The 16,170-nt window shown below is 40.5% G+C and overlaps 1 protein-coding gene across 6 annotated transcripts in view; it reads left to right on the plus strand.

Moving 5' to 3' along the window:
* The window catches only part of APP (amyloid beta precursor protein), a 253,679-nt gene that overhangs the window by 99,230 nt on the left and 138,279 nt on the right, over window positions 1–16,170 (plus strand). For all 6 annotated transcript variants that reach the window (XM_061627883.1, XM_061627879.1, XM_061627880.1 and 3 more), the window contains exon 3: window positions 6,011–6,140. In XM_061627883.1, coding sequence (XP_061483867.1) covers window positions 6,011–6,140 — 130 coding nt within the window. The remainder of the gene's footprint in view (window positions 1–6,010; window positions 6,141–16,170) is intronic.

The following is a 16,170-nucleotide window of genomic DNA, read 5'->3' on the forward strand; positions in this document are numbered from 1 at the left end:
TCCCAGGATTCTTTGATAGAAGACATGACTCTCCAAAGTGAAATAAGGGTCTGATGTGGATGTGGCCAGGGACACCTTTGGTTTAAATGTGGATGGGAGGCTACATGTGCCTGCTGTAGAATAAAAAGGTAGGGGAAATCCTGAAAAGCCATGATACTGTTCATAATGTTTTCCTTTTGAAAAGGAAAAGGGCTTCCCCTCTGCCCATTGCCAACCCACCTAATCTCCTCCCCTCCTCCTACTCTCCCTGCCCCTCCCCCAGGTCAGTGATGGACTATGACCTGGGACACCAAGGTTTGAATCCCCACACAGCCATGAAGCTCACTGGGTGACCTTGGGCCAGTCAACCTCAGAGGAAGGCAATGGTAAACCACCTCTGAATACCACTTACTATGGCCCTGTTCACACGTTAGTCAACAAGTGTACAATCCATGTACCCGGGTACACAAGTAGTTGGGCTGTACACTCGTACATTTATTCACATGTAACATTCAACGAGTGTAGAGTCTGTGTACCTAGGTACACAAGTAGCTGGGATGTACACTCGTACAGTTATTCACATGTAATGTTCAACGAGTGTACAGTCTCCTTTATATACATATTTGCTGCCAGGGAAAGAAAATGGCTTCAGTGACACTTATTAAATGCACCATTGAAGCAATTCCCTTTTACTGGCAACAAGGCAAGGCATGCTGGGTCTGTTACACTTCCTGAAACTGTTTCCCATCAAGGGGTACATTAAAGTGTATTTTAAACAGCATTTCCGTATTTTGGATGTTGTTTGGTTCGTTATTGTTTGTTTGTTTTGTTTTTTTGATTTATTGTATTTATATATTGTGCTTGTTTTTATCTTTTTGTACACGGCCCAGAGAGCCTTCGGGCTTAGGGCGGTATATAAATTAAACTAAATAATAATAATAATAGAAAGAGTTTTGGCAGAAATGGGAATGTAGTTTTACTCTTTTCATTTTTCCTGCAGATTCTTACATTTTTAAAATCAAACCCGCAACTTTTAAAAAGAAAATACTCACCTGTAACTATCATAATAATAGCTATTAAAATATTGCATTTTTCATTGCCTGTTATTAGAGTATGTATGGTTTTTGATGTAGGCTTTTATGGAACAATCCTATACATGTCTATACAGTCCTAGAGATCAACAGGACTTATTCATAGATAAATCTGTGAAAGTGCAGACCTAAATATATTGAATATTTATATATGAAAATGTTTTGAGAAGGGGGATGCAACAAAAACAAGCTGCTTAAAAGAGTATGAACTGAAACAATTCTTCCAACATAGTACACCTGATTCTTTCTTGAGGACATCATGCGTTTTAATACACAAAACTACACTCAAAGTATAAATGTGGGGAAAATTCTTTATCAGTTGGGCTTTCCAGTCTACTGCTCCCACTGTAACATACTCTGTCCCCTGGAAAGCCTTTCCTGGTATTTGGAAAGGTCTGCGCTGTGGTTGTTACGGTTTTTCAGTATCTTTTTATGGTCTATGTCATAATGTTTAGCTTTTGGATAGCACTTTAAATGCAGGGTGGGCAGAAAGTAGATCAAAATGTATTGGTGTATCTCAGGATGACTCGCAGAAGATCAGTGAGGATTTCAGAATCCTGTTTCACAATGAAAACAAGAAAATGACCACCCCATCATTATACTGCTGAAAAGAAGAAAATGGGGGGGTAATCAGGTGTGAATTTTTGTGTGGAAATACTGTGCGCTCAGTTCAATTTTGGAACTCAAAACAAATTCCTGGGCTAAGAATTATTTACCTCTAAGTGTATATATTTTGTGGCTTGCTTTGGTTGGTGGATTTTGTTTTTGTTTTTCACAACAACAAAAACCTGAAGTCTAACCATCCTGATCTAGAGTATTAGATCCTGATCTAGTCTAACCATGAAGTCTAACCATCCTGATCTAGAGTATTTGCCACCCTGGGCTCCTGGGAGGAAGGGCAGGATATAAATCAAATAATAAATGAATAAATTAAACATTACAACCCTACAAGGCAGGTTTGTGTTACCATAAAACCATGTGATGCAGCTACTTCTGACAGCAGATTCTAATGGAGGCAGCCATTATCATGCGTTTGACCATCACGTGTGTTTAATTTTGATGCATGACACTTGACATAGAAGGTAAGAGCTGCACAGAGATGAGCAAATCCACAATTTTTTCTTCTCAGTTTCTGCGTACACAGTAGAAAGGTGACATTGCTTTTTTGAGAATGCCTTGGTTGGCAATGTTTTGAAGAGCCTTACCTTTGCTATTGTAGTTTTATTCTTGCAAGCACTCCTTTGAACCATGCTGCAACAACCCTGCAAGGTAGGCCTGTGCCCATACAAATGATTTAGTGCAGGGACGGCCAGAAGATAGACTGTAATCTGTTGCTAGATCCCTGGAGATTTGTAGTCAGTTGGCAAGCGCTTCTGGCTTCCAGTTGTTTAACAATATGAACAAAAGGACACACATTTATTTGGAAATTTGACAACTGAAATTAAGAATACTTGTGGAAAGAAGGAATAGGTCTATGTGTGGAAAGACTGTGAGCTCGTCTCAGTTCTGATAACCTTGTGCTCAGCAACTTCTCAGAGACTCCATGTTCTTTCATACTACACGTATATCTTTTGCAGCTGGCTGTAGTTGGTGGCTCTTGGGGTTCTAGTAAAACACAGGGCAGATCCCAGACTCTGCAACAGCAGTGCTCTCTCAGTAATGGCAGCACTGCCACTCACTGAATGGGGATGGGGCAAGGTGCCTGCAAGTTCAGGGCTGGTGGTACCACCATCCTACAGCAGGTGGGCACACACCTGCAGGCTTGTGGTGCATTCCACCAAAGTAGTGCATTCCACCTTGCTATCTCTGTGCCACTGCCATTCTGCCCCCCCCCAGTTACCAAATTCTTCCAAGCTACAGAGGAGGTGGATTGGACTGTGAAAGACCAACCCAAATTGTGTTTGCATTTTGACAAATTTGTAGGGCAGTACAATATCTCAGAGAGGAGGTCACGTCTCCTGCTCCCCTGGTGCATTCACTATAGCTGCCCAATTTCCCTGCTTTTTAAAGTTTGATAGAAAATATCTGTGGGCTATAGGTACGTTCTTAAACTGCAAGGTTTTTTTCCTGTTAGTTAATTTTGTGTATGCTTTCAAGAAGCCTGCCGGGATCTGCACTTACAGCAAGACCCAAACCAAGGCTTGCTGTAAGCACAAGCAGCCCTTTGCATCACCAGCTTGTATTGATGCTGGCAGTGCAAAAAGAAAGAAAAAAAGATCTTCCTCTGTAGGTGCTTGCACTGTGTTTACAAAGATTTTCTTTGCTTTGGGTCAATTGACATTATTGCGATATCAAGGGGTTGTCAGTGTGAGGTCTTGTTCTTTACCCCTGCTGTAGCTGCATCAAATGATCCACAGAAGCTCAGCTAGGGAAATAATCTTGCTTGTCAGCCCAAGGCAAATGCCATCTTGTGAGCTGGCTGAAGTTTATTTTAATTAGTGCATTTAGAATTGATTCATGTTGGAGGAAGTGGGTTTGCAGGGTCATGTCCCATTTCCTTCCCCGCATGCATGTGAATTCCACTTGACTCTCCTCTTTTTGGTTTAACGCTGGAGCCCACATAACCATGGTTAAAGATTAAGGTTAGCGGGGGAATTTGCACAAAAGATGGAAGGCGCATTTATGCCCATAGTCTTCTTCCATAACCCCAGTAAAAGGATAGAAAGTAGTATAATAAATAAATAATGTCTGCATTAGCCTATGAAGGCAGTTGTCTACCTTACATTTACAAGTATAGTAGGGCCCCGCTTCTCGGCGTCCTGTTTTTCAATGTTCTGCTAATATGGCACCAGCAGGGTGATCAGCTGGAAGGGTGGCTGGAGCTCCCCGTGCTTAAGCTGATCATGCCGAAGGAGGGGAACATCAGCTGTAGTGTGCTACAGCTGATCTCCTCCTCATGGCGATCAGACTCCCACACTCCAGCTGATTGTGCCGGAGGAGGGGAACATCAGGTGTAGCGTGCTACAGCTGATCTCCTCTTCAGGGCGATCAGACTCCTGCACTCCAGCTGATCACGCCGGAGGAGGGGAAGATTAGCTGTAGCGCGCTATAGCTGATCTTCTCCTCCTCCAGCGCGATCAGTGGGTTAGGTTCCAAACCCCCACACTACAGCTGATCTGCTTTTCGGCATTTTTCACTTTTCGGCGAGGGTCTGGAACCTAACCTGCCACATGAGTGGGGCCCTACTGTGGTATAAAATACAGACGTGTGGTAAAATTGTCACCTAGGTTTAAAATCTTTAAGAATATTCACTCTGTTGCTTCAGTGCTATCTGGGATATTGCAAAACTTTTAAATCCGACAGCTAAACATTCTAATGATGGACCTAACTCTGCCATGAAACCATGTTTCAGCCATATTGCATCATACAGACTTGTGATTCATGCTAATATAAATGGTGAATATTAGAAGCAAGTGTTGCATCAATAATTTACAGGGATTTCTCTTGACTTTGGTAATCTTTCAGGCACTTCTCTGTCTTCTGTAGGAAAATGCAGCCCCTAACATATTGAACTACTTACCATGTGAATCTCTGCCATAGATTTTACATTTCCATGCTGGATTGAGTAATTATGCATAAGTAGTTCTCTGTTTTATGGCTATGGCAGAAAACCAATGCAGCCCTAATTTGGATTAGAATCTGCTCTCCATCCCATAAATTTGCACTGATTGGATGGGGAGAAAAGGCTATTCCAACAGTGTACATCATGTGGATTTGTGATTTAAGGAAAAACTTAAACATGTCCCCTTAATCTATTTTGTCCAGTCTGCAACAGGGAGCCTATCTTTGTTTTTCTACATCAGTTAATGGTAGAAAGTAACATGCTTGGCATAGGAATTCTAAGAGTCAAGATCAAATATATGTGTTCAGACCAGAAAATATATTTAAGCACTTAGATCATTTTTTTTCTGAGAGAACAGTTCTTTTGAGTAACCTGTTCTCTCAGCCCTGGCAATAAAAATGGCAGAATGCCTATATTTTACTTTGGTTTGAAGTAGATGCATTTGTGTGATTGATTGTATATTGTTGTGTTTGGAAACTGAATAATAGGAGAAGCAATTACAATAAAACATAAACTGAAGAATTTGAGTTGTACATCATCTCCTTCAGAAATTAAGTACAGGGAAAGTAATCTTCAATGTGTGTAGTCCAGGCAATTTAGGGCTTCATAGATTAATAGCAGCCACTTGAATTGTCCTTGGAAGGCTACAAAGAAGCAAATTCAGGTTCCATAATTCACTTCTGTCAAGATCTGGCATGCTGTATTTTTCACCAGTTGCGCCTTCCAAACATTCTTCAGGTTTAGATTTTCTTATCTCAAAGTTTTTATAGCTACTAGTAATAGTCTTTCTAACCAAACCTGTTCATCTTGTGCACAACTTTAGTGGATTTTTCTCGGAAGTATTGTGTATAGATTCCTACTTCTTCAAAATTGCTCTTCGACCACCAAAACAGATTGACGGCATAGTGTGGTTATAGTACATCTTCACCCAGTGCATATATACCATAGGTGAGGATAGGCTACTATTTATCCAGTGGTTATCTCCCTCTCTCTCTATCCCTCAATCAATTGATCGATCGATCAAATCAGTCCACTAGTAAAGTGGGGAAGAATAGATGAATTAATACTATTGTTGATAGTTGGATATGTGAACCATGACTGCCTCTGCATTTGTTTTGATTTGTTTTTTTTAAAAGGTGGAAGAAGTGTGGTCTGGACGGATGATTCTTAAACTCTGTCCCTAGGTAGCTTTCTGGTGCTTGACAGTTGGGATGTGGCCTTGTGCAACCAAAACGCCACTACACTCTGCTTATAAAATGCACTATGAATAGGCTGGTGTGTGTTAGCATGTTAAATAATTGTATACAAACAACTGTGATAGTAATAATGTAGTGGCTCATATTTTATTTAACTGTGTTATTTGTATTTTAAATAATAGGTTTATCCAGAACTGCAAATTACAAATGTTGTTGAAGCCAATCAACCTGTAACAATCCAGAACTGGTGCAAGCGGGGCTGGAAACAATGCAGCAGTCACCCTCACATTGTAGTTCCATATAGGTGCTTAGGTGAGTATTGTCAGATAGAATATTTTCTATGAACTTAACTGCATATATTTGCTTTCTCTCCCCCTGCCCACAATAACCTGCTCTTCCACTGAGCAAGCTATTGTTTGTGTAATAACATCAGGGATTTTTTTGCCTTTTAAGTATTGCATTAGTACATTTTGAAAAAGTAATAATTAAATTTCATGGCATGCAGACTACTGCTATTTAGTCCTAAACAAACCAAGAAGAAAACCTTTGAGACAATTACATTTTGTTTCAGTGTTCTCATTGCCCCCTGTGCAGTTAATTTTGGGAATGATTCAGCCAGAATTGAGCACTTCTAGTCAGTTTTGGTTTCAGTAGGAATCATTTAAACATATGCTTAACTTTTTCAAAGATGACATTGGGGCTTAAAGTTTTTTAACTTTGGCTGGATTTAGCTGTGAGTATGTGATATGTGTGTTTTGTATATTTAAGGAGGGAATTTTGTCTTCATTACAGCTTTAAGTTTTAGTTTCTGTAGGGTACAGCCTAGCTTTGATTAAAAAACAAAACAAAACCCTAACCCTGTCGATTCTCAAGTGCGTTCCAGAATCTTACTATGTTCAATTAAATGGTCTCTAGCTTTTCTGCAAATCCCTTTGCATATGGACCAATTGCTTTGTGACGTTCCTGTTTTTGTAAAGACATTCCTCCATCACATTTTAGCCTTAGCCCTCAGTAGTCCCTTCAGGTCCTCTTAGTTCTATAACCTACCAGAACCCAATGCGTTAGGCTGAACATTTACTTATTTAGAACATGTCCCATTTTTCTCATGGACTCAAAGCAGCTTATAATAATGTGTAATAATAAAAAGGATAGCTTTGCTGCAAGAGAAAGCTATACTATTCTTCACTCTTAAAAAACAAACAAACCTGCACTATCACCCACATTGGTGAGTGAAATTGATTAGGCTTTCTCTCATTTTAATAGATGAGTGTGATGAAATTGACCATATCAGAGAGGTATGTGCTCTTGGTACAGCAATAATTATTTGGCACCTGTGTCACGAAGTGATTATTAAAATGGGGAAAATATTATTACAAAGAAAGCAAGTTCATCTTGTTGACATGTGTTAGTCTGACTGTGTGCGTGATTTGTGTGTGTTTTAAGACTGGATATGCTCTTTGTATTGTGAGGAGCATACAACTTGTACAGTATTATCAAAAACTGCAAAACACATTGTGGGATATTGTTACTTAAAGGCAGTGATGCCACAGGCACTGATGGATAGGGACACACAGCACTTGTATGAATACATTCCACCAACAAATTCCATAGTAACGAATGTGTGAGCTGCTGGGAAGGTTGTATTTTCCCTGCAGTCAAAATTGTGGTTTGAGTGCCATGAAAACCTAATGCTCCTTGAAACAGGGTGTCTCTAATCCTATAGAACAACTGAGAAAGAATTGTGTGACTAATGTATCAATGGAAATTATGTGGAAATCTCTGTCTGGAGTGCCTCTCCTTGATGATGATGTTGTTGTTATGTGCCTTCAAGTGGATTATGACTTATGGCGACCGTATGAATCAGTGACCTCCAAGAGCTTCTGTCATGAATCACCTTATTCAGATCTTGTACATTCAGGTCTTTGGCTTCCTTGATGGAATCAATCCATCTCTTGTTTGGCCTTCCTTTTTTTCTACTCCCTTCTGTTTTTCCCAGCATTATTGTCTTTTCGAATAAATCCTGTCTCCTCATTATGTGTCCAAAGTATGATAACCTCAGTTTCATCATTTTAGCTTCTAGTGACAATTCTGGTTCAATTTGTTCTAACACCCAATTATTTGTCTCTTTTGCAGTCCATGGTATGCACAAAGCTCTCCTCCAACACCACATTTGAAATGTGTTGATTTTTCTCTTATCCGCTTTTTTTACTGTCCAACTTTCACATCCATACATAGAGATTGGGAATACCATGGTCTGAATGATCCTGACTTTAGTGTTCAGTGATACATCTTTGCATTTGAGGATCTTTTCTAGTTTTCTCATAGCTGCCCTCCCTAGTCCTAGCCTTCTTCTAATTTCTTGACTATTGTCTCCATTTTGGTTAATGACTGTGCCAAGGTATTCCTTGACAAGTTCAATGTCCTCATTGTCAACTTTAAAGTTACATAAATCTTCTGTTGTCATTACTTTAGTCTTTTTGACATTCAGCTGTAGTCCTGCTTTTGTGCTTTCTTCTTTAACTTTCATCAGCATTCATTTTAAACCATCACTGGTTTCTGCTAGTAGTATGATATCATCTGCATATCTTAAATTATTGATATTTCTCCCTCCAGTTTTCACACCTTCTTCATCGTGGTCCAGTCCCGCTTTCCGTATGATATGTTCTGCATATAGATTAAACAAATAGGGTGATAAAATACATCCCTGTCGCACACCCTTTCCAATGAGGGACCAATCTCCATATTCTGTCCTTCAGGAACCTCTTGTCCAGAGTATAGGTTGCGCATCAGGACAATCAGATGCTGTGGCACCCCCATTTCTTTTAAAGCATTCCATAGTTTTTCATGATCTACACAGTCAAAGGCTTTGCTGTAATCTATAAAGCACAGGGTGATTTCCTTCTGAAATTCCTTGGTTTGTTCCATTATCCAATGTATGTTTGCAATATGATCTCTGGTGCCTCTTCCCTTTCTAAGTCCAGCTTGGGCATCTGGCATTTCTTGCTCCATACATGATGAGAGCCTTTGTTGTAGAATCTTGAGCATTACTTTACTTGCATGGGATATTAAGGCAATAGTTTGATAATTACTGCATTCCCTGGGATCCCCTTTCATTGGAATTGGGATGTATATGGAACACTTCCAGTCTCTGGGCCATTGTTTAGTTTTCCATATTTCTTAACACATTTTTGTCAAAATTTGGACAGATTCAGTCTCAGTACCTTGTAGCAACTCTATTGGTATGCATCTGTTCCTGGTGATTTGTTTCTTCTATATATTTTAAGAGCAGCTTTCACCTCACATTCTAAAATTTCTGGTGGTTCATCATATGGGTCCTCTATGAATGAATCTGTCTTGCTGGCATCTCTTTTATAGAGTTCTACGGTGTATTGCTTCCATCTTCCTTTTATTTCATCTCGGTTAGTCATTGTGTGTTCCCTGTTGATTATTCAACATCCCTACTCTTCGTTTAAATTTCCCTTTCATTTCTCTAATCTCTTGGAATGGGCTCTTGTTCTACCCTTTCTGTTGTCCTCTTCTATTTCTATACAATAACTATTCTAATAGTTCTCTTTGTCCCTATGTATTAGTCGCTGCATTGTTGCATTTAGGGTTCTGACTGTGTTTCTGCCTCCTCTTGCTTTTACTTTCTTTCTCTCTTTAACCATTTTAAGAGTTTTGTGAGTCATCCATTGAGGTCTTTCTCTCTTTTTAACTGGAGGCATTGTCTTTTTGCATTCTTCTCTGATAATGTCTCTGACTTCACGCCATAGTTTATTTATTTATTTAGGTAGTTAGTTCTTCTGGTTCTCATCAACTAAGTTGAAAGCCTCAAACCTGTTCCTTATTATCTGATCTTTATATTCTTCTGGGATGTTATTTAAATTGTATTTTGGCATTATGATTGCTTTGTTCTTCTTCTTTAGCTTTACTCTGATTTCACTGGTCAACACTAATTTTATTGCCAATGATGTTTGATCGATTTTAGGGTAACTTTGTGTCGCTGATTCCGAATATGGTATCGGTTTTGCTAGATTGGCTCTAATTTTTGAGATAATAGATGCCCCCATTGAAAAACATAACAAATTCAAAAAATGTAATGGTCAGGGATAGCCTACCCACAAATGACATGGAGACTGTCTCAAATCATACAAAAGTAAACACATGAAATACCTAATGGCGTTGTATTCAGTTCAATAACATTAAAACAAAGTAAGCTGATTCAGATAATCACAATTAATGCATAAAAAAACGCTGTGTGTACGATTTTCTTTTATGTGGGGCATCAGGACAATCACGTTGGAGGCTCCAGCAGTAGTCTGCCATCATGTGTCTGTCCCATCTGCCTTGATACCTTTCCTCCATCACCTTTATATCCTGATGGAACCTCTCCCCTTGTTCCTCACTAAAATCACCAAGATTATCCGGAAATCTGTCTAAGTGGCTATGGAGATAGTGTACCTTTATGCTCATATTAGTACCCAAATGTTTAAAGTTAGCGAGCATGTTTTGCACCAATTCTTCATAATTGTCTGCTTTGTGGTTACCCAAGAAGTTCTTGACAACTGAGACATAAGTGCACCAGGCAGAAGCTTCAACATCATTCATAAATTCAGTGAAATTCAAATCATTGATGAGTTTAAGAATTTTAGGACCATCAAAGATTCCTGCTTTTAGTTTTTCCATAGTCAGTCCAAGGAACGATCTAAAAATGCATTTGAAGCAATCACCATCTTTGTCCAGGGCCTTAACAAATTGCTTCATCAGTCCAAGCATGATATGGAGTGGTGGGAGAATGATTTTTTCTCTGACAACCAATGGCTTGTTAATGATGTTTGCTGCACCTACAGTCATGTGTTCCCTTGAAGGCCATGTCACTTCTTTCCAATGATCTCGCTTTGCCCTACTGTCCCACAAGCAGATGAAACAAGGGTACTTCGTGTATCCACTTTGCTGCCCAAGCAAGAAGTTCACCATCTTTAGATCAACACAAATAGACCACTGGTGCTCATGATAGCAGAGCTTCTGCAAGACCATTTTGATATTTTCATATTCTTCTTTAAGTTTTGTTGAGTGAGCAATTGGAAGAGATGCATAGCGGTTACCAATGTGCAATAAAACACATTTCAAGCTTCTGGTTGAGCTGTCTATAAAAAGCCGCCAATCTTCTGGTCGATATTCCAGTAGTCCCATTTGGAGAAGAAGTCCAGGAATGTTATTGCAGTATACAAGTTCTTCATCTTGGCTGAAGTATGGAAGAAGTCCCTCCTCTCTTGTCCGATAAGCTGTTATGTTAGCTTCCGGCTGTAGACAGTCCTTTTCCATTAGCCTGGATGCTAAAAGTTCAGATGCTTGCTTTGACAGACTGAGGTCTCGTATCAGATCATTGAGTTCCATTTGGGAGAACTGCTCAGGTGTTGAAAAGCTTTCTTCATATCCACTTCCAGGGCTACCACCTGTGCTACACTCCACGTCCAGCATTTCTTCAACATCTGACAATGGAAGGTCAGGCAGCGAGGTAAACACTGGTATGGGAATGTCTTCGCTGTGTGGCACAGGTCGCCTTGCTGAGTCCAAATCAGGATACTCCCACTTATGTTTCTTGTAGCGATTGAAGCCTTTCACATTCACAACACAAAAATAACAATCATCGTGACGGTTTTGCGGCTCTCTCCACACCATAGGCACACCAAAGTTTAAACGTTTCGTTTCTCCATTTTTCCACTGTCATAGGCACTCTACACAGGTTTTGCAAACCTTATGCAAACCCCCCGCCATCCCCAGCGCTTCACCTACCTTTCTCTGCTGTTCGCGCAGGGTTGCCATCAATAAAGATGGCGGCCGAGGTTTCTGTAAGGGACTGAAGCCTTTGCCGCCATCTTGGTTGATGGCATGCAGCTCGTCTTGCAATCCGCGGGATCGCGGAAGGGGAGCGGAGGGCCCCCCAGGGAAGCCCAGAGATAGGACTGTCTGGCAGCAAAGACCTTGAAAGTCCAACAGATACAGATCCTTCCCGGGAGCTTCCCACGCCACCTCCCCCTTCGAGCTTAGAGCAGTTGGAGAAGGAGAGAGGGCAAGGGGGAATTCAACCCCCTCCTGATCCAGGGAAAAACAAGGAGAAGCAGCCAGATGCTTTAAGCATTGCCCCCCACTTTCCCCCATACCTGAGTCAGAGTCCTCAGAAGGGGAGGGGGCTGTTGCACCCCCTTCACCATGGACAGGATGGCAGTTAAAGAGGTGGCAAAAGAGGGAGGAAAGGAGGGGTGTGGATGAGAGCACTTTGAGGCGGAGTGAGAGAATTCGCGCTCGATTTCCCCCTTCTTAAGGGACAGGGGGCCTGGTGATTCCTTGTTCTGTCAACTCTCCTTCAAGTCGCAGGTTATGTTTCATAGTGAAACTTCATGAGAAGGCGTAGTATTTGTCTGGATATTACTTTAATAAAAACTGAATTGCTTTCACCAACTGGTCTGGTTCCTGAGTCCCAACCTGGATACGACAGTGCCCAACCTGGCCGCCCTTTGGAACCAGCCCTGTTCGCCACAAATGTAGCAGAATGCATTAGGATTGTTTAAGCAGCCTATTCGTGACGAACTCATATTCCTCTTCAAAAAAAAAAAGTATCAGTATGATGTTATATGCAATGGATAAACTTGCAAAATAATGTTCAAGAGTAAAAAAGACAGACCAAACCCTGCTGCATATGTCAGCAGCTACAGGTCGTATTGGGGTACAATCGTCATTTGAGGGGTATCCATTATCTCAAAAACTAGAGCCAATTCGGCAAAACTAATGTCATTTTTGGATTTAGCATGCCCAAAATACCCTAAAGTCATTCAAACATCCTTGGCAACTAAAAAAAAACTTTTTTTTGTTTGGTTGTGTTTTCGATACTACCAGTTTATGATCTGTACCGCAGTCTGCTTCTGGTCTTGTTTTCACGGAAGGTATGGCACTTCTCCATCTTCTGCTACCAATTATATAATCAATTTGATTCCTATTTTGACCATTTGGTGATGTCCACGTGTACAGTCATCTTTTCGGTTGCTCAGACAATGTGTTTGCAAGAAACAAATTATTGGCTTCACAGAATTCAATAAATCTTTCTCCTTCTTCATTTCTGTCTCCTAAGCCCCATTTCCCCACAATTCCTAGTTCTTCTTTGTTCCTTACTTTTGCATTCCAGTCCCCCACGATTATCATCATATCTCGTTCTCGTGTGTGATCAATTCTTCCTGTACTTCTGCATAAAATCTCTCCAATTCCTCTTCTTCTGCGTTTGCTGCTGGAACACAGGCTTGGATGATGGTTATGTTAATAGGTTTCCCGTTTAATCTCATTGATATCACTCACTCAGACCTTGCATTGTAGCTCCTAATTGCTTTTGCTACATCACTTCTCACTGTTAAAGAAACCTCGTTTCTTCTTAATTTCTCATTTCCTGCATAGAATATTTTGTAATTGCCTGATTGAAAATGTCCCATTCCCGTCCATTTTAGTTCGCTCACGCCAAGTATTGTAATGTTGATATGCTCCAGTTCTTGCTTGACAATATCTAACTTTCCCTGGTTCATGCTTCTCACATTTCATGTTTCTATTGTGTGCGTTGTACAACTCCGGACTCTCCTTTTGCATCTGTGCACATCAGCCTCTGGGCTTCCTTTCGGCTTTGACCCAGCTGTGTCATTAGTCACAGCGCTACTTGTCCTTGTCCTTTGTTCTTCCCCAGTAGCTTGGTGAGTGCCTTCTGACCTGGGGGTCTCATCTTCCAGCACTATCTCGTGTTGCATTTTGGATACGCTGTTCATAGGGTTTTCATGGTAAGGGGTATTCCAGGGTGGTTTACCATTGCCTTCCTCTGAGTTTGGATGCATCTTAGTCTGGTATCTCAGCTTTGACCATTCCGCCTCGGGTACCTCTGGTAGGAGTCTAGCCTCTTGGTCTAGACTCCTGACGGCATTGTTCTCAGGTTCTTCAACACTCTCAAACCCCCTCATCACATTAAGGTGTGCATCCTCTCCTTGATAGGTTTTGTCTTTTTCTTTTCTGATGGTGGAAGAAAGACCTGGTTTTATAGGTTTTTTTTAATCAGTGATTTCCCCATGCATAGGAGAGGTTCATGAAGGGACAGGGCCCCATGTGGGTTCAGTGAACATGTGCCAGGTTACCTGTGTAGAATTAACAAATGCACTGAAAGGCAGCCTTAATGAGTTTTCAGATCGTCTGTGGAGTCTGTACTTCTGGCTCCTTCATGTAGTTGTAGTGCTCCTGTCCTATTATCTCTCTATGTCAGTATTGTGTAACTTAATATATTGTGAGAGGCAACTCACATGAGTGCAGTGTTTCCAGCCTCCTTCCTGAGCTGAGTGACTGCTCTAGGCTTCATTTGATGTGCATTCCTCACCTGCAGAGCTGTCTGTTGAAATAAACACATGTGCAGCTTATCCTATGTTGCAGATTCAGGCTTCATCCACTTTCTGCAGTGGCTCATGTTGACAAGGTTCTTATTTACATTCTTGCTCTAACAAGCTGGAGACTCATGAGTTGTTAAGATTTTTACCAAGGAAAGTGAAAAACAAATCCACTTCGTTATAAAAGTTTTAGGTTCTGACTTGGGAATTGTGTGGCTTGGTGACAAATGGGAAGTTCATTAACACCTAAAACATAGAACAATTTATTTGGAAGTGAGCCCTATTGATCTCATTTGCTTCCAAGGGAATGTGTTTAGGACTAAAGATTTATATCTACAACGAAAAGAAACTCAGGAACTGGTAGTATTTTGTAAATTCTGAAATGACTTTGTTCAAGACATTAGATTTAGTTTGGAATGGCTTTAAAGAAATAAAAGAAAAATAGCACCTACGATTTTGTCCCTACCACTGAGAGGGCTGCACACTTCTCTATATTGATTTCTAAGAAGTACTTGCAATACCCGGAGGGTTGGACATGGGAAACCTAGGGCAGTATTCAGATAACTTGACCTGTCAGCGCAAGGATTGCTGCTGGTGCAATGGGGCTTCCCCTCTCTTCCCCCTATGTGCACCCAGCACCCTCAAAACTGTTCCAGAGGGTTGGAGGAACCCTAGAACAGATTTAGGGGGCACTTGTGGCGGAGATGAGGGAAAGTTCCATTGCTCAAGCACAAATCTTTAAAGGAACTATTTACTTAGCGCTACGTTGAATACAAAACCTAGATTGTTGTGAGGATAAATAGTGTAGTTTAAATGCTGTAAGAATTATTGGCAACACCTGTGGTTGATAGGGTCTGGGTCTATGTTATTTCATATCTTACTTTGCTTTGCCTCTTCAGCTTATAGAAAATGTGAGATAGGATGGAAGTTAGTGCCTAGAGGGTCAATTGTCTTGTAGGTTAAAATATTTCCAAATTTATCCAAACAGTATGTTATCAGGAATAAAATAAAATGTTACAATTTGTTTTCTCTGCTCTTCATCAGAGATCCAAACAATACTGATAAAATACTGGCTGGGCTGCTCTCTGCTGATTCTCTACTCAAACAATGGTTGCATCTCACTGGATGCATTCTTTTGCTTTGGCTTGTTTATCAGTCACATTCCTGGTTGTGGTGCACAGCCAGAAGCCTGTGTCATAGGAACAAGAAAATAACTCCCATTCAGTGTGTCCCATGTTCAGTTCCAAAAGCCAGTGACATGGACTGCATATAGCCCATAGGCTGCTAGATCCATCCATGAATGTGACAACAGCAGTACAGAATGTTGAGATGGTCATGGGTAACTCTTGTAGAAAATGATAAACTTAAGCAATGTGATGATATTGTTGATAACAGTGTTTGACTTTATGGAGGAATTTAATGCAAGTTTAGTTAGGCAGTGTGCTTGTGATTTTATGCAAGGTGTTATTAGGCATGTTAGCCACCATAAAAATTACTTTTTTTCTGGATAAATTTAGGTGGGTTTTACTTTGTCAGCACAAGGAATGGTTAAGTTCGTTTAGTCAGTTTATCCAGTTAGATGGTTATCTTTCCATAGGGGTAAGAATTATTATTTGGCCAGCAGAAATATGGCTACTCTCGTGCCAAAATATATTCATGATCCATTTTTGTGCTGGCCTTCGGCATTATCTTTTTGTGGTTTGTTGTTGCAAAGCCCTCCAACTCTTGGCTGTTTCCTTCAATTTTTTTCTAGTGAAATGGGTTATACAGTAAGATAGGCATGATGCATGTAGCAAACAGGGCATAGGTATTGATTGAGTTTATTAGATTAGGGCTTGCTTTGAGTTAATATGACTAAAGCATAGAAAGTAGAAATTATTTAAATTATTATAAATCAAAACCTGTTATCTATGAAAATTATACTCAATTCTCTG

Source organism: Rhineura floridana, chromosome 5 (genome assembly GCF_030035675.1).
Source record: "Rhineura floridana isolate rRhiFlo1 chromosome 5, rRhiFlo1.hap2, whole genome shotgun sequence".
Lineage (NCBI taxonomy): Eukaryota > Metazoa > Chordata > Lepidosauria > Squamata > Rhineuridae > Rhineura > Rhineura floridana.